Source organism: Xiphophorus couchianus, chromosome 12 (assembly GCF_001444195.1).
Source record: "Xiphophorus couchianus chromosome 12, X_couchianus-1.0, whole genome shotgun sequence".
NCBI lineage: Eukaryota > Metazoa > Chordata > Actinopteri > Cyprinodontiformes > Poeciliidae > Xiphophorus > Xiphophorus couchianus.
In genome coordinates, this window is record NC_040239.1 from 5,373,706 (window position 1) to 5,395,980 (window position 22,275).

General features: G+C 38.6%; 1 protein-coding gene across 2 annotated transcripts in view; it reads right to left on the reverse strand.

Moving 5' to 3' along the window:
• Positions 1-22,275, reverse strand: part of znrf3 (zinc and ring finger 3) — a 77,716-nt gene that overhangs the window by 15,313 nt on the left and 40,128 nt on the right. For both annotated transcript variants that reach the window (XM_028034551.1, XM_028034550.1), the window contains exon 2: positions 20,893-21,015. In XM_028034551.1, coding sequence (XP_027890352.1) covers positions 20,893-21,015 — 123 coding nt within the window. The remainder of the gene's footprint in view (positions 1-20,892; positions 21,016-22,275) is intronic.

Sequence of the window (22,275 nt, forward strand, 5' to 3'; positions counted from 1 at the left end):
GAAAGCTTCATGAAGTGAGGAATTTTGCAGTAATACTCAGATTTATAGATTCAGTTCTGAAAACAAGGGACTCCTCTCGCAACTTTTTAGCAAAGTTATTTATTTATTTTTTTCTTACAGTCATGGTTAAATGAAAACACAGATACAAATCCCTTATTGGCAATAAAACGCACAAAAACAGAGCTGCACATTATGTGTTGCAAATATAAAATTATGGCAGTATAAATATGAAAATTGGAGAGAACTGCTCAGACTGCAACAAATGTTATCCAATTAGCATGAATTAATTCAGCTTCTATGCACCACACATCTGGAACAAATTTCCAGAAAACTGCAGAGCTGCTGAAATTTTTGATAATTTTCAAGAATTTGTTTATCTACCAAAGCAGAAGATGCAGATGCACATGTCACTTTATCAACAAAACTAAGCTGTTTAGATAAAAATAATGAATTCAATATTTTTCCAGGTGCTGGATAGACTTCTCTTTACCTGAAGTCTTTGGTTCAGAAAGTCATCAACACTGTTAGGTATTTTATTATTTAGCTCAGAGAACCAACAGAGAGACATTCATTATCACATATCACACATTTTCCCAATATCACGAGGAAGCTGAAATGAAAAAGCTGAGACTGAAAGTGAAACCTTGCTACTTCCAGATGAGTTGAGTTTGAAAGTAGCAGCCAGCAGCTGCTGATGTACTTTATGAGATGATCATCATTATTTGTGACCTCCGTAGAAGCAGTTCTCAGCCAGTTTGCCGTTTTAGAGCACACATGTTGATGAGGAACAATTGTTGATGTGGTGATTTCCAATCTATTTAGGGATATCAGTCTACTGAGAGAAAGAGTATTTATAGGTGGAAAAAACTTGAGGGTAGCCAGGCTTACCAGGAGTGGACGCCCAGGATTTTCACTCCAACATCTGACTGTGAAATGCTCATGTAGATTTTATGACAGCACAGCTAGGAAGTCTAAAGACAACTTGTTCTCCTTCATAAAAATAAAGGCTTACATCAGGAAAGCTCATATTTTGTCATGACATTATGTTTGGTGAAAGCCAAATACAGCACATCTGGTGGTAAACATTTTTGCCAAATGTCAAGCACAAGGGTGGAGGGATGATGCTGTAAGTTAATCTACTTTACATTGAAAACTTTTTGAACTATTTTGAATAATAAAAAAATCTTGACTGGATTGTTTGATAACTAGGATCACTTGCAAAGTGTGTATGACTGAATTGAATAGATTTTTTTTTTGGATCTTGATATGATTGGTGGTATTTAAGCAAGCTGAACTGAAGTGAGTGATTATTTGGGCTTGTTTTGCAAATATAGGACCTTGGAGTCATTGAGTCAACCACAAACTCTTTCTGTCACCAAAGTGTTTCTAATTAAATGTGAGGTCGTTTGTCCAACAACTGATAATCAATGAGACAATGAATCCAAACACAGCTGCAAATTTACAACAAAGACTAAAGAAAAGGAAATATTTGGTGTTGCAACAATCTAGTTCAGTTGCATACCACAGCCTCATGTAATGCTTTATTTGCATATTTCAGTGTTAGAGTCGTTTTTAATTCTTTTCATTTTTTGAGTGAACTTAACTTTTCAGACTAACAAAAATGTTAATTTTTACATTTTTTGTTGGATTTAGCCTCAAGATCTTTTGTCTGATCTGCATTTTCTGAAAAACAGAATCTGTTTCTGTGTTGAGCTTCTAATTTACTTAGCAACATCTGATCATTTGATGACAAACTTGTAAAGTCATCTACACCACCTGCTCTGCTCACCTGACTCTCAGTTGTAATTTACTATCACCAGGCCTGTATGTGTAGCCTGGTGCTGAAAGCCTGTAAGGATACTTGCATGCCCGTGATCTTGTAAGAATCCAGATGTGATGGAAACCACTGCTAGTTGCCAGTGATACTAAACACAAAAAGAGAAGTTTCCCCATCAACAATCAAAAATATTATTGATGGGAATTAATATATCTGAGTGTTGTGCCAATTTCTTCCACACCACTAAAACTGAATACATCATGCTCATTCATCTTTACGAAACAATTTCATAGTCAAATGATTATCCTAATCACATATCAACATTTTTACGTGTTTCAAAATGCATAGATCATGACATGATGCGTCATGTAGCGCTCTGGAAATGTAACTGCAGAGCATTTGCAACCTGACGTCTAACTCTAATGTCCTTCTAATGAGGCTAAACTGTTATAAAAATAAAAAAAGCAGTCATTTCATGTATTTTCATGGAGATTGGCGCCAAAAACCTCTATGAATCTGAAAACGTCAAGCTGCTATAAACTCTGGATGATTGGTTAAACTTGTGAGTCGCCACAAATCCTAACTCATGTAATGTAGAGACAAAATGTGCTCAGATATACTTAAAATTGCAGTGGTCAGGTTTGACTGCATTAAGCTGCGACTTTTTCCTTCATCTTTTCTGCATACACAGACTCTTACTCCCTGCTTGCATCAGACCTCTGCTAAATCCCAGTAGGAAATAGATACAGTTTACAAAATGAGTGCATGAGTTTTCTGTTTATATTATGTTTAAAGCCATGAGGAATATGATGTAGAAATACATTTTCAATATCAGGTCTTCATAGAGATATACGGGCAAGCACACAAAAACCACAGCAGTCACCACCCTCTTAAATATCAAGGATCTTTTCTGCATTTTTTTTTTAAAATTCTCCATTGACATCTTTTATTTGCTCTGTGTGATATCTGGGAGAGGTTTGCTCAGCTCAAACTGAAAACTTTCAAACAATAAAACAAGAACATGTTTGTGACAAAGACATAAATTTGGATAGAAAGTTGAAAAAAAAAAAAAAAGATGAAACATCAACTTTGGTCTTTAGTATAAGGTGAACTCTCAAACTAATCTGTGTGACCTGAAGACTGGTGTGGAGAGCTGGGGGCTTCTCAGGCACTTCAAAACACTGCCGGCTTAGCAAACTGCCCACTGGCCCTAAGGCATGAGAATTAGGGAATGATCTTCCCAGAGTGAGCAGAAAAACCACAGCAGAAAGTACTAAGAGCCCAGTCTAGACACAGAGAAAAATGAAAGCTATGTTTAGCATCCCTAAGTAAGCCCGCCAGCTTGTAAGATCTGAGGGAGAGACGGTTTCGCTCGTCTAGAGAAAGACTTTTCTCAGCCTTGCACCCTATCCATCACTCACACGGACAAAGGCTTCTCGGATTTCACACACCTGCAAAATAATGTATTTAGTTATGAACACATGAACAAGAGACTTGCTCAAATCCAGACAAACAAACACTGATACACCTGCAAAGCATGGCCGACATGCTTGTTCCTTTATCACTTTACTCCCTCCGTCTTCCCTGCTTTCTTTTCATCTGCTCTTTCCTTTTTTTCCCTCCTCCTCTCCATGCGTTCCCTTCCCTCTCTCTGCACTGCTATAATTAAGGCAATTAAGTCTTCAGAAGACTCTCCACTGCTATTATGCCGTAATTTCATGTTGCCTCCTGGCTTTACGGTTTATTAAAAGATAAAGGCATACTTTTCTCCCATGGATTTTCTCATATGTGGTCTCTCCTCCTCCTTTTCCCCCTCTATCCATGTCGCAGCAGGCGAGTGTGCCAAGGCATTATTTTCATTCAGCTAAAATAAAATCCTGCTTTTCAAACGAGAAAGCAAAACTGAGAGCTGCTGTATATTTAGAGGGATGACTTTTGTTTTTTATGCTCCCTCATGAAGTCATCAGTTGTCCAACATCCAGTCAGACAACATTAATCACTCCGTGTATTACTGTTTGATGTTAGAATATAATGTTGATGTGTCATAGCATGTTTTTTTTAATAATTTATACTGGCTGCGGATCATTTAATCAACAGGTTTGGTACTTGTTCTGCTGGATCTGCTCACTTGCAAATTGCAAAATTAGGACTTTCCTGTACTTGCGTACGCTCAAGCTGTACTCTGCAGCTGTTTTTGTGAAGGCAAATAACCTTTGAATCTGCCAGTAATTACTTTTTATGAATCCATTTTTACTCAGATGATGAGAAATATCGTGGAAATATGGAATCTTACAGGGATTAAAACTAGGTGAATCCTACGTCTGACTGTAGTTTTTGACAATTCTTGCATATTCTCAAACTTTTGAACCCTCTTTTTTCCTGTTTAATATTAATGTTGTTCCTTCAGTTGAGACATTGTAAAGCAATCTCTTGGAGAGTCTGATGCATCTTTTCTTCGTAAAATTCCTCTCCTCCGGCCTACTGGTGAGCGTGTCTCCTCAAACACCTCTCCTCTTAACCACTGCATATAAACTGAAGGTTTCCTGAATATGAAGAAAACAAAGATGGTTTGAACCACTCTGGTAACTCTTTGACCACCATTCTAATATCAAACTTGCACACAGGAGTGAAGGGTGAACTGATCATTGCTGCTTCTAACAAGTGGGAATGACTGACCTAAAATTGGCTGCAAGACTACGACTTTCTTTCCCAGAGACCAATAAAATGTTGATGCAATAAACTAAAAATAAAATGTCCCCACAAGTCAGGAGTTAATGGGCTGGTCTGGTAAATATGGCACATAATCATACCAAAACCCAGACATAATATGTTAAATTCACTCACTTTTCCACCATATAAACTAAAACAAATGACTAAATATCCACCATAAGTTTTATTTTAGCTACGTTTTACAGCATTCAGAAAATTTTTCACTAAAGTTGTCTGATCCCTAGCAAGCCGACTCTGAGCAAACATGTACCCTAAGCTGCTAGCTTGACTTTGGTGTTGGTTACCAGAAGACCAGTTGAACTGCAAATGTCTAAATGGGCAAAACTAGAATTATTAGATGTAGTTAGCTTGACTTTTACGCAAAATCATTTCAATATGAAAAATGATTTACTTTTTAATAAATGTACATTCACTGTCACAAGGTGCTAAGTAAGAAAAGTCTCAAAGGTTGCTCTAAAAGTAAGATTACGCAGATGATACACAGTTTTACATTGCGATGACACCAGATGACTCTGAACCAATCCAAACACTGAACAGATTGTTGGACAAATTATTGCGTGGGTGTGCCAAGGTTTCTGAAGTTCTGAAATTATTATCTTTGGATCTAAAGAGGAACGATCAAGAGTTAGCAGTAACACTTTATTTGACGGGTTGTGAATAAGACTGTCATAACACCATCATAAACATGACATAACACCTGTCATGAACATGAGCAAGTCTTCATGAATATTTATATTTATACTGTTGTCATAAAGCGTCGTTTGGTAAATTATGACACTTTTAATACAAAGTTGACATTATTCAAAATGTCTTTGTTATGACAACTTGACATTAACCAAGAAATAATGTTCCTGTTTGTAATAAAAGTATTACTGATTAAACATTCGCGTTAATAACATAAAGTTACATAATTTTTAAAGCTTAAAATTTAAAATTTTTTAATTTTAAATAAATTAATATTTATTCAAATTAATTTGTATGAACAGAAACAGAAAAACCTGCAGACTTTGTACAGAAATCAATACTTTCATATAAAGTGTTGAAGTGTATGTAATATTTTGAGTCACAGGCAAATAAGCCTCAGGTTAAAAAGTTTCTCCTTGGTAAGCATGTACTTATTCCCAAGGAGACATGGAGCGACAGATCTGAAACATAACCATGCTGAGGAACCAATCCAGCTAAGATTGCAACGATTCATTCCTGTCTGTACCAACCAGTATGCACACACTACTACAAAAAGTAAAGCAGTGATACCAGTCAGGAGGGAGAACCCGTTCTCATGGGTGGTTGAAATCCCCAAACGCAGGGAGGAGCTGAGCAACAAACACAAAACCACATGAAGACTTTTTGGAATCGGTTTTCATCAGAGGTCCAATTCTGGATGCTTCTCCAAATCCACAAATTGTTAAAGCTAAAAAAAAATTTTTTTTTAAATCACTCACTACACATTTTGTTTGTCTCCATTTCCAGTTCAGGCTTTCTTCAAAGCTCAGCTAAAAACTTAAACAACAACCTCTCTCCTGTTCTGCATCTGCCTCAGTGCACAATATAGGGGGGCTATTCACCCAACATTGCGTAACATCAATTATACAAGTGAACTGTGCGATCAAAATGTGTTTTTGCACAGGCGTGCATGTATGTGTGCGTGGAGGCACCTCTCAGGAGGCCTGCCAGTGTAACTTGGCAACCAGCCGGCCCCATTAAAGAGTTCAGGGAGGGAGAGAGGTGTACTGAGAGGTGCCTTCTCTCATCATAAGACATGTGTTTGGTATTTGTGTTACAGTGAAACCTATGAGCAATATTAAGTCTTGAAATAACATTTAGGTGACAGAAATGAAGCTGCTCTGCCAGATTTTCCAAAACGTGTCCAATTTGAACAGAAAGTTGTCTGAACTGGGTAATTTTCTTAGCTATATCCTACTACAAATGAATTGTTTCTAATCTAATTAGAAGTCTTTCCAAGTCTTAGATGTTACTGATAAAAAGGTCCATTAAAAATCATCACATGCTGAATCTCTACAGAGTATATAGAGCAGTGTGCAGTGGGTATTTCTCAGCATGTGATTGCCACTACTAATTATAATTACATGAGCAGATCAAATGTTTGCCAAGCATAACTTCCTGTCACATGTCCTTATAGAAGAAAGTTTTTCTCAGATTATTGCCATGGCAGCTATAATCACTAAAATAAACATTGTACATTAGAAATAAAAAAAAAAGAAATTGAGTGCTGCTGCAGCTACTATAAAAATCCTACATAAATCAGCTTTCTATCATAGCCTGATTGCTAAATAGAAATAAAATGTAATTATAAATTACCAGTTTAAATAAAAAGAAGCTGATGAGGAATAAAAGAACCAGAAACTTGGGAGAAAAATGAATAAGCAACTTTACTGGGGTTTATCTCACCTTTTTTGACAAAAGTAGCTACATTATGATTTATAAATTACATGGATAGAGATAAAACTGTGGGGCTTTAACATTAAAATATCACAGATAAATACCAAAAATTCTTAAAAAACAAATTGTGACTGAAAAAATATTAAAGTTATTAAACTGTCAGTACAGTCTAAGCTTCTTCTGCCAGAATAAAACTTGTTTTGCTTTTTTCAATACTATTTAGCAAAACTGAAATCATTTTTATGTCATACTAAATTTTTCATATGCAGCTCTGGAAAAAAAAAATAACAGACCACTTAAAATGATCAGTTTCTCTGATTTTACTTTTTATAGGTATATGTTTGAGTAAAAGAACATTATTCTTTTATTCTCCAAACTATTACAAATGAGAAATGGTGAAAATAAAAAAAAGATTCAATGCTTTCAGACCTCAAATGATGCAAATAAAACAAGCTCATGTTCATTTAGAAACAACTCCGGAAGAGTTCAGAAATCAATATTTGGTGGAATAACCATAAGGTTTTTAATGGGGTTCAGTGCAGTAATCTCTTATTTTTTTTCCAGAGATGTATAACTTAGCTGAGGCATGCAAATTATTTCTATTACGACCAAAATGTATTACAGTGGACCCTCGGTAACCACAAAGGTCAGGGAGCACAACTGCTTACTTCAATAATACAAGTATCTTAATATTCAGTAAGACGCACAGTTGGATCCGGCTTGGCTCCAGCCAATCAGAGCCAAGGAAAATGAATTCTGCCTTACCTTTGAAATTGTTGATATACACTCTACTAAAAAAAAAAATCTGTCAATTGACAAATTTGTCTGCAAACTGGTGAATCTGTGAATACGGAAAAGTGAAAGGACAGAAGTTTACTGTATGGACTTTTTAAAATCTTAACCCATATTTTGATGAGCAGGACACAAACCCAATGGATTTTTCTCTGTTTTTATTCATTTACTCATTAGCTTGAGAAAACCAACATGAGCTAACATGCTCCATTTCAAACAAAAATCCCATAAATATTGGCACTATTTTCTGCACATAAAGAAAATATGTTGGCTTTGTTATTAAAGCAAAATCAAAACTATGGTGTATACCTTGATCATATTTTGGGGGATAAAATATATCCTAATTGCTGTTTAGTGTACAAACAAGACATTCTGAGTTGCATTGAAGTGAAAGTTAAACAAATATTTTGGAGATTGAGACCCAACAACTGATTGGAGAACAAAGTCCACCAAGTTTCAACATCAAATGAACTGGCACAGAGCTTTAATCTGGAATTATGTGAGAAAGAGAATATAAATCAGGGCTTCATGTTGGATTATTGGTTAGCATTATGACCACACAGCAAGAAGGTTTCCTCCATGTTTTCTCTGAATACAGTCAAAAAAAACATCCATCTCATCCACTGTGCAGACACTCTTAATCATTTTCATGTTTAATTTATTTAACTTGAGAGACTAAACTCAGAAGTTCTTATAAAGTGACACATTTCAAAGTTTGTTCAAGCTCAGATTTTCTTTTTAAGCACTTTTACTTTCTAGAACCCAAGTTTTTTAGGAAGAAGTGGAGCGTGACGTTAGTTCTTTCCGAACTCGTGAGATTGGATAAACATAAAGTGATGGATGAGTCTCAATCCCTTGATTCCACCTTCCTGAGCAGCGCAGAGTCGTTTACATCTCGAACCATAAGCTTTTCTCCTGCTTTGTGCACCGCAGGAAGCATTTCCTGCCTTTCTCCAAGCGGCTCGATGTCTTTCAGAACCGCTCACACACAAAATAAGAACGTAGATGCAAATTCACAGACTCAGACCGCCACTAATCAACGAGCCCTTTAGTCTTCCCTCTCCCGCTGCCCATCATTCCCGTCCTGCTGAGAACAAACGCCGAGCCAGGAGGAGCGGACAACCGCTAATTAAATTTCCTCCTCTTTTCCTCCCTGTCCCCTTCCATGTTGTTTTGTTACCGGTTTTGGTCTCTGGTCTTTTGTGATTCACAGGAAAAACAAACATGGTTTCCGGCGAGGCGCAGGAACACTACTCTTTAAGTGCCTTTTTCTCCTCCTACTGTCTAAACAGGAGTTGTTTAGAGAAAAGTTATACAAGTTGCTGAAGCGATGACAGATGAACAGCATTTTTTCCTCCTTTTCTTGAGCAGTTTTTGTGGAGCATAATTCTCGTTACTGATTTAATCATCATTTTGAGTTAGGTTTTGCTACCCACTGCTTCATATGAATTCATAGAAGATATAATTTCCCTTTAGTATCTAATGGTGGGCTTAGCTTTTCCTATAACAGAACGTTTTTCAAATCTTTCAAACAATGACAGACAAAGAAGGTAGAAAACAAAATCAGAAGCATTGAAAGAATATTGCACAAGCATATTGTGGTTGCTGGTTAAAATATTAATTGAAAACAAACTAATTTTTCTTCTCTGACCAGAAAGTCAAGCTGAAAAATTACTGTTTTTCACATCAAGTCACTATAGAAGAATCTGAATATTTATGTTTTTACTATAATAAAAACAAAATTGAAATGTAATCTTTAGTGCAAAAACAATATACTCAAAACTCAATGTACACCTGTAAAGACTCAGAAATCCCATTTCTTTCAGTATGTAAACAGATCAACAAACAATGTGCTGTTTGTTTTGATCTTAGTAAAAATCAGATAAAGGTTAGGGATGTATAATTTTATGCATAAAATAAGAATAATCACCTTGGCTTCATTTTCTGTCTGATTCAAAAACTTCTTCATCAAGCTATGAGCAACACAACTTTCTTTCCTCTTTGTGTAAACATTGTTGTTACTGATCAATAAAATGTGACCAATTTATTTTATTGCTCTTTTTTAAAGGAAAAATCAGGTCAGCACTCTAAGAACCACAGTAAATGTGAATGTCTGTAACAGATTGTAATTCTTGCTTTATAGTTTTAACTGAAGGTGAGTTTTTTCAGACATTTAAAGATAAAGTCAGTGATGGCAGTTTGAGATGATTATTCTTATGCAAATAAAATCCAAACACAGATCTTAGTCAAACCAAGCCATCTCCACAAACTGCCACTTTTCCGTTACTCCTAATTCGTCTGAAGTCAGACGATTCTCACTAATCTCCCTCCACTTTGAATCTGCTCAAGGAAACCGTGTCCCTCCATGCTTTAAGCAGAAGCTGCTGCTGCCTCGCTCTCTTCAAACATCTGTCCAGCTGCTGCTAGCGGAGCAGGATGGTGCTGCCGCCTGCTGTCGTCTCTGCCTGGGCAAATAGCAGAGCAGTTCAGTCTCATCTTACACTTTACGTTTTGATTCTCACTGGGCAACCCAACCAGAAGAGTTCCAGTCATCGAGATCAACCAAACCTTTAGCTGTTCAAGCTGAACAACAAGAAAATAAGCACAGGCAGAAGCAGCCTGGTTCCAGCAGGAGACCAGGACCAGCTTCCTTCTCACTGGCTGCTCAAAATCAAGGCAGCAGAGCTAGATATATTGTTTTTAGTTCATGAATTCATTTAAATCAGAACTGACGTCTACATTAGTCACACTGCAGGCCTACAGCTAGAGGAGGCTGCTACAAAGTTAATCTAGCTCATCCTTCCTGAACAAAGTGATGTTACACACCAGAACATGCACAGAAGCATTTATAGAGGTGGAAACAGACACTAATTGAGAATGCACTGCTATTTTTCTGCTTTTAGTGATGAATGACAGGCTTGCATTCTTTCAGAGGAAGTGTCAACTGATCACAAAGCAGATGGGAGAATGACAAAACTAAGGAAAAGGATTTTCATTTCATTAGGGTTGCGCCAATTACAGTTTTCTGAACCTGAAAAGCTGACCTGCCGATTCCGATTTTAGCCGATCAATTTTTTATTTTTGTCTGAAAGGTCACTAAGTTGGTAAGAGTGTGGTGACTACTGTTAATCACACACATGCAGATGTGACCTGGTGGGCCCGCTGAATATATTAATATGTAATATATTTCTTAGATATTAATTTAAGATATCGGGTATGTTGTTGTTTCATCTTTTGTGAACTATCTAACAGATTGGTCAACAAATGCACACATAAGAGGAACAACTGCCCGAGAACTTCATGAGACATTCCTGTTTGGCTACTTGTCAACAGAAATAGTAAATCATGCAATAATAGCTCAATGGATTTATGCATATACAGTAGGAGTGGTGAAGGCAACATGCTGGAATTAAATCTGGGCAGATGCGTTGGTCTGAGTATTTCAGAAACTGCTGACCACACACAACCTTATCTCGGTTTTGCAAGAAATGGTTTGAAAAAGAGAAAATATCCAGTGAGTGGCAGATCTGTGATAAAACATGCCTTATCAACATTAGAGGTCAGAGAAGAATGGACAAACTGGTTTTAGATTAAAAAAAAAAAAAAAAACTAGCAGCAGGTCAAATACACACTCCTGAAAACAAAGATATGCAGCTTTGAGGACTGTAGCTTCTACCGTCTCCACCCAGCTCATCCAGCGCCCCAGGAGAACAATTTCTGAACTGCAAAGTTACTAGGTGTCACTTCTGTCAACCAAGAACAGGATATATAAACTACAAAAACGTTCATTGGATAACAACAGAGGAGTCTTAAGTTTAGTTTCAAAATTCAAATTCAGGTATGAACAGCATAAAAAGTATGGATCCATCCTGCCTTGTATCAACACTTCAGGCTGACGGTCATGATCTCCATCCCCTTTGTGACAACAGTGCATCAATCCCTTCTCAATGTACCAGATAAAAAAGTTAAAATAATCTCAAACCGGTTTCTTGAACATGAGCTCGTTCAGGACGTACTGGAACATCAGATCTGAATCATAGATGCAAAGCCAACAAATCCTCATCAACTTGATGCCATCATGTCAAAATGAATGAAAAAAATAGCTGAATGTATGCCATGAAGTAGTAAGGCAGTTCCAGCAAAGTGTTTCCCATAAAGTGGCTGGTAATTGTAAATGTAAGAGTTTTGTCACTCACAAAATACATCTTAAGAGTCAGATAATTACCCAAAGATTTATCATGTGTTGCAACATTTCCGCCGTGTTCCCTTAATTGTCTTGTCATATTGGGCTCTAATAAGTAAAATCCCAACTCTCTGCCAGACACATTCCTATTCTCCGTCCGCTTCCTATCTACATGTTTCATTTCTCCTCTTCCATTACCTCACCCTCTTAAAGTGCAGCCAGCTCCGATGTTGCCCCCATATATTCGCACACACATCATCTGTCTCCCTCCGCCGTTTCCAACTTTGCCGCCCTGGCACAACTTAAAAGAGCGTTCGAACCGCAAGAGCAGGATAGTTTTCACCCCTGCTAACCCTCCACCAGAGGATTTGTGTGTGCATCAGATTAGCTGTGTGGGACCAGGAAGCCTTAGTTTCCAGCTGCACTGCCAGGCCATGTGCCCAGGTTTCAGACAACTTCCCTTCTGATTCACACAGCCAGGAGAGCAGAGATCCTCATCCACACAAGTGTGGGCTTAGTGGGAGCTGCAGAGAGGAAAGACGGGGCTTTGTTTGGTGTGGGCGGATGTCTGTCTTTTCTGAGATTTACTCCTTCCAAAGCTCATCTTTTGATCCAATGCAGGACCATCGCTGAGGTGATTTTATCCTAAAACTGGAGTGTGACTTTTTGAATAATTACAATTACGAAAAATGACGGTTAGAGGGGAAAAACAACTTGTCAGAGATGCTAACCAAACTTTCCTCTTTTCCATCATTTCCGACTGTCGTCTCCCATCACCTTCCACTTTCTCTCCCCAATCTCTCTCTCATCTGAGGTCCCTGGGGCTCCTTTCTTCTCTCTTTAAATAGAGGCCTGAGCTGTGAAGTCTAATAATGGTCATTTGGCCTCCTATTGAAAGGCGGGTAATTCGGCCCAGGAACGGCTCACTTTGAGCCACATGACACAAGGAGCTTCCCAGTGACCATGGAAACAAGCGCAGTGGGATCCCGGGTGCCTCCAACTGCCGTGAAACATGGTGAAGCAGTGATTTAAGAGGAGGGGAGTGGGGTGGGGGTTATTTGGAATTGAAATAGGAAGGAACGTGAGGGCTCCAACACAGGCTGGTCAGAGTGGAAACCTCTCCCGACACCCCGCCAGGAAGAGCGGCCAAGATAATATCAGCAAGTTGAGGCGTACACAAACATGAAAGGAGAGCCTGGGAGGCAAACCCCTGAGTGCTCCATGCTTCACAAGCTTTTTTTTTTCTTACTTCCTTAAGCTTTTTTTCCCTCTGTGTTCTCCCTGCTGCTCCTCCTCTCTTTTGCAGTTTCTCTTTCCATCCCTCCCTCCATGCTGCTGTGTTTGTGCAGTGGCTTTGAAGCGCAGAGCAGGGGGAGAAATGGCTAAGCTGTTAGCGCGCACTTTACCCCGCAAGCCCAGAATGCAGCTGCGGAGCTGAGCTGGATTTGGTCGTAGAGTTCATTTAATAACGTCTTGATTGGATTCGAAGTGTTAACACACAACCATTAGTCTTAAAAGGATCAGAGGAAACAAAAAGTATCCTTAAGAAAGCTGCATCACCCTCCACAACTACTGGCATCTCTGTAAAGATGTGTAAAAAGCCTTGACATTACATTAATCTTTTCTTACTGTTGAATATTTTCCCCACTTAAAAGATTTACTGCACATATTAGATGTCCTATACTCTAATGGGACTTGAACTAGGGTCATGTGATTTGGTTGAATGAGAAAAAGAGTCCAGGTGGAGTCTGGAGTGATTTTTGTTTTTAAACAAGAAAAAAAAGAGACACATCAATCAGACTTTTCCTTTTTATATTCTTTATGGTTCATCTAACCAATTCTGATTTCTTTCCTGTCTGAACCATAACATCCTGTAGATTCCCTGACAGAGTTAGTAGTTCCCGATTCAACAGATTAGCTCTATTAATGCATCAAAGCAAGTCTTATCAAATCTCTCAAACTCTTAAAGGTCCACCAAAGCACATCCTGTCAGTTTTGCTTATTAACCCCAAATTTCAGTTATTTTTTTATGTATTTAATATGCGTTTTCAGTTTTTATCAAGTAACAATTGTCCAATTCTGATGTTGGCCAGTTGATTGGTGCATCTCTTGTCTTTTAAGTTTGGGTGAAACTCAAACTCAGCCCGTAATTTATACAGATACCATCTGTCATTTCAATTTTTATTGAACAAACGTGACCAATACTGATTTCCACTTATCAATTTTAAACCACACATCTCATTAGAACTCAACCTGAGAATGAGCGTGCAGAAGATTCTATTTCAAATTTTATAAAATATTCTCAAGACTGAGAGTGAAAGAAAAAGACTTCTGAAAGGGAACTTTTGTTGTGTTGAAGCCCAGCAGAGCTTAATTGACGAAGACGAGAGGTTTGTGACGTTACCAGCAATTAGCCTCAGTTCTGGTTCATGGAAAAGCTGCCTGAGTTAACCACAGTGTTTTACACAACAAAAGATATTGATTTTCAGTTTTCATCTCCCAGCTGAAAGGAAGTAAGCCCCATCAATTTTGCACAAGCACAGGGAAAAATTGTCTTGTCAATACGCTGCGCCATGAAAAGATTTCTTTCACAAAGTCGGAGCATAATCAAAGTTCTTCTGTATCGAACAAAGGAGGCTCTTGTTAATCGATAACTACTGTGGCTTCACAGTACTTTACATACAGGGTCTGGAGTTTGCAGAAAGAAGAGCTGTATTGATTTTTTTCTTTTCTTTTAGGCTCCATTCTTCACCAAGTTTTTCTCCAGTGAGAGAAGAAAAAGGCACAAAAAAAAAAAAGATCGAGATGAGACAGAGACGGTGAGTCATATTCAGCTGTCTGCACCAAAACAAGCTGACAGGCCAGCCTTCTGCTCGTCTTTTCCACACCACTCAACACTTGATGATGAGCATATACGTCGTTTTCATTCAAAGTAGCCAATTATCTCACTGATTCCCATTTATTTTTACTGTAGCTGGGACTGAAAGCAAGGTCAAGCACAGGCCTTTTTAGTGGAAAGTCGTTACAACAAGCCATATGACACCCTACTGGTACTGCCGTGGCCTCGGGGTGACCTCTAACACACACCTGAGTGTGTAGAACAGCCAACCTGGCCAAAGGCTGGAAAACCAGTCGCCAGTAACATCACACTTATCTGTCTGTTGCCATTTTTCCTCTTCTTTTTTTTTCTTTTTAAAATGCGTCTACCCTCTCCTAGCTGCTCTTGTGTGCCTTCTGCACCCTGGTCTTCCCCCTCTCTCCCGCTGCTTTGCAAACATTCATGTGCACTCTGGCAGCTAAATCCGACATGCCAGACACAGTTAAGAGTCCAAAAGCCACTTAGCACTAAGATGCAGCAGCTGTTTGCTCTGGCCCGCTGTCCCGCAGTGCCAGCTTCGTAGGAAAAGACACGCTCGTTCGCTCACTCGCATTGTTCCATGGCAACTGTGGTTTTAGGATCATATTTGTGTCTGTGTCAAAGTCGGCGCTTCCCACACAGGATGCACTTTTTATGGTAGTGTGCCTCTGGCAAAAGAACTTTAAAGCATTGAGGTTTATTTCTGGGAGGATGTCAATAAAGAGTTCTGAACTTTTCTCCTTGCCCCAGCTATTCTTAAATGCTTTTTTAGCAGCCGGACTGAGGCCAGCTGTGACTGTTGTGTTTGGCTGGAGTTTAGTGGAAATGATCACAACTTCGAGACAAACTGGTTAAGGGCAGGACAAGGCCACACAACAATCACATACCAGAGAGTTTTACATGTAATGCCAGCCGCAAGCTGCATAACTCTGTGGGAGGATGGGTCATATTTTTCTTTTTAATTTCCAATACACAATCTCTGTCTTCTCTTCGTCTTTATGTTGAGAGGGCCTCCGGCAGGATGAAAGACAGAGGGGCCCGGTTTGGCCTGCTGGACTTACACAGCGGTCCTTGAAAGAGGAGCTATGGGACTGGCATGGCGTCAAAGACCTCCCGACCAGTCCGAAAGCCAGTGGCATGACTTTATGTTCCAGAGGAGCTGCCAAAGACTGCAGAGTATGTGTGCGAGGCGAGCGTGCAGAGCCGGGACGAAGGTCAGTTCTGAGAAAGTCAAGCAGCAGGAAGGAAATGACTACTAAGAACAAGTTACCGAATGCAATAAATAGTCCAACTGTAGAACGGATACATGCATGCAGAGGTGTGAGCATGATTTACAACATCTACAAACGGCCCGGAGGAAGCAAGGACTTGATAAGCTGCAGCTGAAGCGAGTTAACATGCAACACCAGGGCTCTTTGTTATGCAGTGGAGCTCTGGCAAGACAGACTCTTTCAAAAATAATCATATGCCTTGAACCTTTCCCCGTTTTTTTCCTCTCCATGCAACCACAAATTTTAATATATTTTCTGTGATGGACCAAAGTGCATTACTGAAGTGGAAAGAAAAGTGGTTTCACAACCTTTCAATTAAGGCTGGAAAATAAATCAATAACAATATATATCATAATAGGCATGTGATCAATATTAGTAGAAATCTCATCTGATAGCTTGTTCAATAATTCCACTGAACTCCAATCCAGACCCACACAGCTTTCAGGGGAATGTAGGCAGAGGACTGGCTTTAGCTAGCTAAGGCTAGCTAAGCTAGGTGGGTGGCATCAACTAACTCTCTCATTCTTTGGTTACCTAGAAACCTGCACCTCTTGTGCAACTTTAGTAACTTGCACAGCAGCAGTTTCATTTTTTTGCTACTGTGCCTTAAAACCGCTTAAATATAAAAATTGGCGGAGTGTAATGAAGGGAGAAATTGAGTACAATAGTTTAAGAGAAAACTACAAAATGGGAAATATCGTGTCACCAGTTCAGATATTCAAAACAAAAAAAAGTATAAATAATTATTGATATTGACTGAAATAAAACGCATATCTTGATAAGTTTTTCAGTCCTACTTTTACCTAAAATAACCCCCAAAACAACTAAACAATGGGGAATGGATTAGGCCCACTACTAAGATCTCCAAAATCTCTAAATAAAACCCAGTGCAACCACAGTTGCACTGTCTTCAGGAAGGAGATTCCTAATCAGAGAAACTACAAAAAGACTCATAACTCTGGTAGAGCTGCAGAGATCATTAACTCAAGTAGGGGAAACTGTGAACAAGTTATTCGTCACATAATTCAGAAATCTGGTCTCCATAGAGGAGTGGCAAGAAGAAGACCGCTGGTGAAAGAAAGCCATGAGAAGTCAAGTCTGCAGTTTGCCAAAAGCAATGTAGGGACACAGCACACATTCAGAAAAATTTAGAGGAGTACAAAATGTATACTTTCAGCTTCTATATGAGAAACGGTGTGCAAATGGTGCACAAACTAAACTTAGATTCTTCTGCAACTTCTTCCACATTCAAACACAGACTGATAAGTAACTTGGAGCCCAATGCCTTGCACACAGACACTATGACATAAGCGGGGGGGAAGTAGGCCTTCATTTCACCTTTCAGCATCTGATGCAGGGCAGTCCCATCAAAACTTGTCAGACATAAGACCTGAAACTGGGGCAGTTAAAACTACAGTGATATCAAAGCATATTCATGAACTAGAATGACCTAGCCAAAGTTCAAACCCAAATCCAACTGAGTCTTTGGGAACATCAAATTCCAAGTTTTACCAGACACACTGTGGACATCAAACTGATGATCCCAAAAAAAACAACAACAAATTCTGTCTCTAGATATGAAAGCAAGTAGACATTTACTCCAAAAGACTTGCATTCAAGTTATTATTTGTGTTTAGCCTTCCTGATCCAGTAGCTTATAGCACACATGCTACATTTTTAAAATGTTCAGAGAAATGTTCCGTACCACACAAACTGTTTCTTCAGATTTACAATTATGTGGTGTGATTCTAAAATCCTAAATAAAATATATACATTTTTGGGGGTTTAACAAAAATATATATATTTTTTGATCAAACCACATGAAAAAGACTTTGCTGCAGTTGGAACCAATTTCTTGTAGCTCTTGTCCTGCTCTGAGGGGAGGAGCTGCTGCTGTGGCACACTGAGGTCAGAGGTTTAACAGTCCTGGAGCTCTCACAGGAACCACACAGGAAGAACGGGAAAAAACTGTGTACATATATATGACACAGCAGCACTTTAGTTTGGTTTGCAACCAGACTTCAGAGGGTGGTGTGACCGACCTCGTTTCCATGTCTTCCTCAACTGTAAATATTTTAGATGTCGGAACGTCTCGGTCTCAGTGAAAGCAGCAAAAAATTCCTGATTCACCAAATAATCAAATAAAGGAAAGAAAAACAGTACTTCATATGAAGAATGCTTCTTCACACCAAAACCTACAGAAGTGTGCAAAGTGTACATATCAGCTAACAAAGGTAAATAGTGTTACTTCCACAGATGTTAAATTAACCCTCTTACTTTATATTTTTGTAATTAACAGTATTACTGCATATTTCATTGCAACTCTGAGTAATGCAAGTTGAGCAGAAGAAACAAATGTATACCAACAACATGGACAGCAAAGTGGGTTCAGTCAGGGGCCAGTTGGGCAGGGCGGGGTTGCAGATCACAGGACCAGACTGTACAGGGTGAGTGTGATGGAGGGCACAGGCTCCAGAATAGGCCTGGGCATTGTGGCCTGGCAGGCCGGGCAGAGCAAGCAGACTGGCGGGGGGTAAACACTGCCCTGTCTGGCCTGGCAATCGTGCCGGTGCCAATCGCAGAGCACCCAGCTGTGTTTGGGCCCGGGGGCGAGGGATTGTCAAGATGCAACAATGGACTTTCCCTTCTCTAATTATAGTTCTGGCTGGATAAACAAAGAGGAAACCGAGTGGTCTAGAAGTTGGGGAGGCTGGATGGAGGCCAAAAGGTCACAGGGCAAGATTCCTGCCATCTTGACCAAAGTCTCTCCTAGCAAAACTTCAAAAGAGAAGGTCTAAAATGGCCAGCTCATTAGCAGCCTGCTTTGATTGAGTCCACTGAGTAGAAGGTGAGGGTCTTTCATCTTTGGGGTGACCTTGTGATTCTGTTTGACACACCAAGTACTCTACTATGAACTAATCGGAGCTCTAACCTGCCTATCATTTTTTTAAGTCGTTTCTGGTGATAATGGCTCTCCTTTTCTACTTTTTGTGATGATTTTAGCTTCATCACTAAACCAGTTCTCCAAATGACTTGAAGATTTTGTGGATGTAGGACAGGATAGTGGATGAACATGAAGGAATTTTCCCTCCTACTCTTGCTTTAATTGTGTCGCACATTGGAAGGAAAAAACAGTCAGAACAAAAAAAGTATGAAGGATTTTTGAGGATTACCTCAAAAAACTTTTGGTTCCCTCTCAATAGGTTTTGGGTTCTCTCTCAATAATGTACTGATCAGTTCATGCAGCATAATTGAATATTGAGAGTCTTATGGTGGCCATCATACTTTCTGCTATAATACTAGGATTTCATAAGGTTTGTCCACATATGTTAATATCTCGGTTGTGAGATATCTGAAGTTTTATATCTTTTTCTTTAGGATAGAAAAGCACCACAAACCCATGTGCAACATGCAAAGCAGGCAACCCTGAGCTTCCCATCTCTTAAGATGGAACAAAAGAAAAAAATACATCTAAAATATTTGGACTATTTATGAGTTATTTTCATGGGGTAATAAAATCATCTGTTAGTTTTGATTGTGTCTTTTTTGTGTTGGAAGTCTGAATGGTTAATAAAGGACCGTTTTCATGTGCGGCTCCATCTCAACCTTACACAAACAAACATAGACATGCAGTGAACAAATGGAATTTCAATCATTTTTTGGCACCAAAGAGTTAAGACTGTTGAAGCACGTTTTCACTGAGGCTCTTTAAATACATATATATATTTGAAATTTTAAATTGACATTTATGACTGCATACAAAATGTATTTGATAATTCTTATTGTGAAAACCTATTGAGCGGTAATGCAAAAAAACCTTTCTGATTTTTATTTGTAAAGAAAAAAAAAATCTGCTCCATCAACTAAGTTGTTATATTTGACATATTTGTGGATTTAATGTGACAAAATGTGAAAAATATTTAGGGGTATACTACTGCAAAGCCACTATAAATACTAATTCACTTTGAAGAGACTTCTTGAGAAACAGATAACTTCAAGTGTATTTGTTAGCTTATCCTTTATTGTTTTCCCAAATTAAAACCTCTAATGAACTTATCCTTGTTCTTTTATAGTTAATCCTCGTCTTTATTTTGTTTCTTGCTTTCCGTTGCTAGGAGAATACAAACGAACTCTCTTACCACACCCATCCCCAGATTCCCTCCTCCCCTTTCTCCTTACTGTCCTCGGACCCCTCTGGAGTCTCGCAGCAATATTTTATCATGCTCTAATTAAATGTTTTCCTTAATGGAATGTACCAACATTTCCCCTGAGAATGGCTATGAGGTGGGAATGACTGCAGGCTCATTTATCCTATGCTTTCCCACTGACAGAAAGGGAGCAGCCATTCATGATTTAAGGAGCCCTTATGCTGTCTAGACATGCTAATGCACTTTCCTGCTACCGAGATTATGCTGGAGCAGAATTCCCTCTCAGCTGTAACAGAGAAATTCACACTGGAAAATTGCCTTTGTTAAGGTGATGGTGATATTTAAGGAGCTAACAGAACGGACAAAAAAAGGCTGAATTAGCTTTAACTTCAGCGCTAGGAATTGTGATTGCAACAGCATTTCTGCTAAATGGTCAGAAGTTTAGAGCCTATTTGCCATTACATATTTGTATGTACATTTTGTTAAATACCCAAATCTGTAAGTATTTGAATTTTAATATACATTGTTTTCATTGATTCTGTGCCAAATGACTCTCATATAAACTAATAATAAACTCTCATCGACCTCTTGCTGGTATTTATTATTTATTCCTTATAAAAATGTATGACTAGATAGCAGGAAATTACTTAAAATCGTTGAATATCAATTATGTGTGGCGACTTGGTTAGTGGATTTTATTCAGCGATTCAATTCAGAAAGAGTCTGTTCTTTACCTTTCCCAGGACCGTGAGACAGCTGGGGTCCAGCTCTGGTTGCTCCAGCTTCACAACGCCGACCCAGCCATACTCATAAAGGTCCTCCTCGTCATTGTTGTTGCATAGTCCCAGAGGATGCATCTGAAAAAGATGAAAGAAATAGGTAAGAAGTGCAACTTCCTTTGAATCCTATGTAGCCAGCTGCATTCTTTTTTTGTAACCTTTTGTGTAAAAAATCAAATAATTGCCTTTTAAGTCTGGGGGTCTTTTCCATCATACTTCAATAAAACTGTTGTTCTGAAGTAAAGCACTAGCTTATAGCTGCACAGTTCTCCCTTGAATATTCGAATCTGTTGAGAAAATATGCTAATTTGGCAATTCATAATCAACTGTTTTCCTAATGTAACAGAAGACCTTAATAGCATTTCACATCTCTGCAACCAATTACCGGTTCTAAACGGTACACCAGGGTTTTCTACTGTAGCAAATAAGCAAAACAGGCTTTTATTCACCTTCAATTACTTGCAGAGGATGCAGATTTTTGCTGAAATTCTCAATCCTTGTCCACATTACTGCTAGAAAGATTAATGTTGCTGTCATTTCCATTGTACCAGTGCATATGTGCAAAGACAGTAGCGATTACTCTGTATATCATTATGCTGTAAATAGTATGGAGATGTCTTATAGCACACCGAATACAGAGTATCAAACTTTCCTCAGATGTTGTCTCATTACGTTTTCGGCTGCTGAATTGGCCCACTTCTCAGCCAGAAAGCTCTTTAGAGCCAGCACCAACACAGCGTCTAAGCAGCGGATTAAAGGTAAGAGGGTGGCAGACATCACAAACACCGACTGCTGCAGAACGGCCTAGAACAGGAATGTAGGTGGCCTCTAGAATTTCAATGTTGCTGAACAAAGGCATTCACTCCGACGCTCTTTCTTACTTTTTCCAACAATAGAAATTTGCTGATATAGGTTAAAACATAAGAATAACATAAAACTTTTTTACATTTTAGAAACAGAAAAACACTGGTCTCAGTTCCAGGGGGTTTGTTAAATTATAAAATAATTCAAAAGTGAACACACTGTTTGAATTACCTGCAATAATAAATAGGTCAATAATGTAGACAGACAGCGACTGAATGGTAATTTTCAATTTGCAGTGGCTTAAATGACTGCTTTAAAGGCACTTTCACAAAAAATGTAAGTACTTGCTGTTTTTATTTGAGAGCTACATACAATCAGCATGTCAGAGAGGGATAGTAAATAAGCAGACAGAATAAATTGTTATAGCTAATGGTATAATGAAACTCATTTTATTTTCCTTAATTACATATTTCTTAAATTTTAAAATTTCTGAAATTCTTGCAAAGCGCATTGACTGACAAAAAGAAAATCATT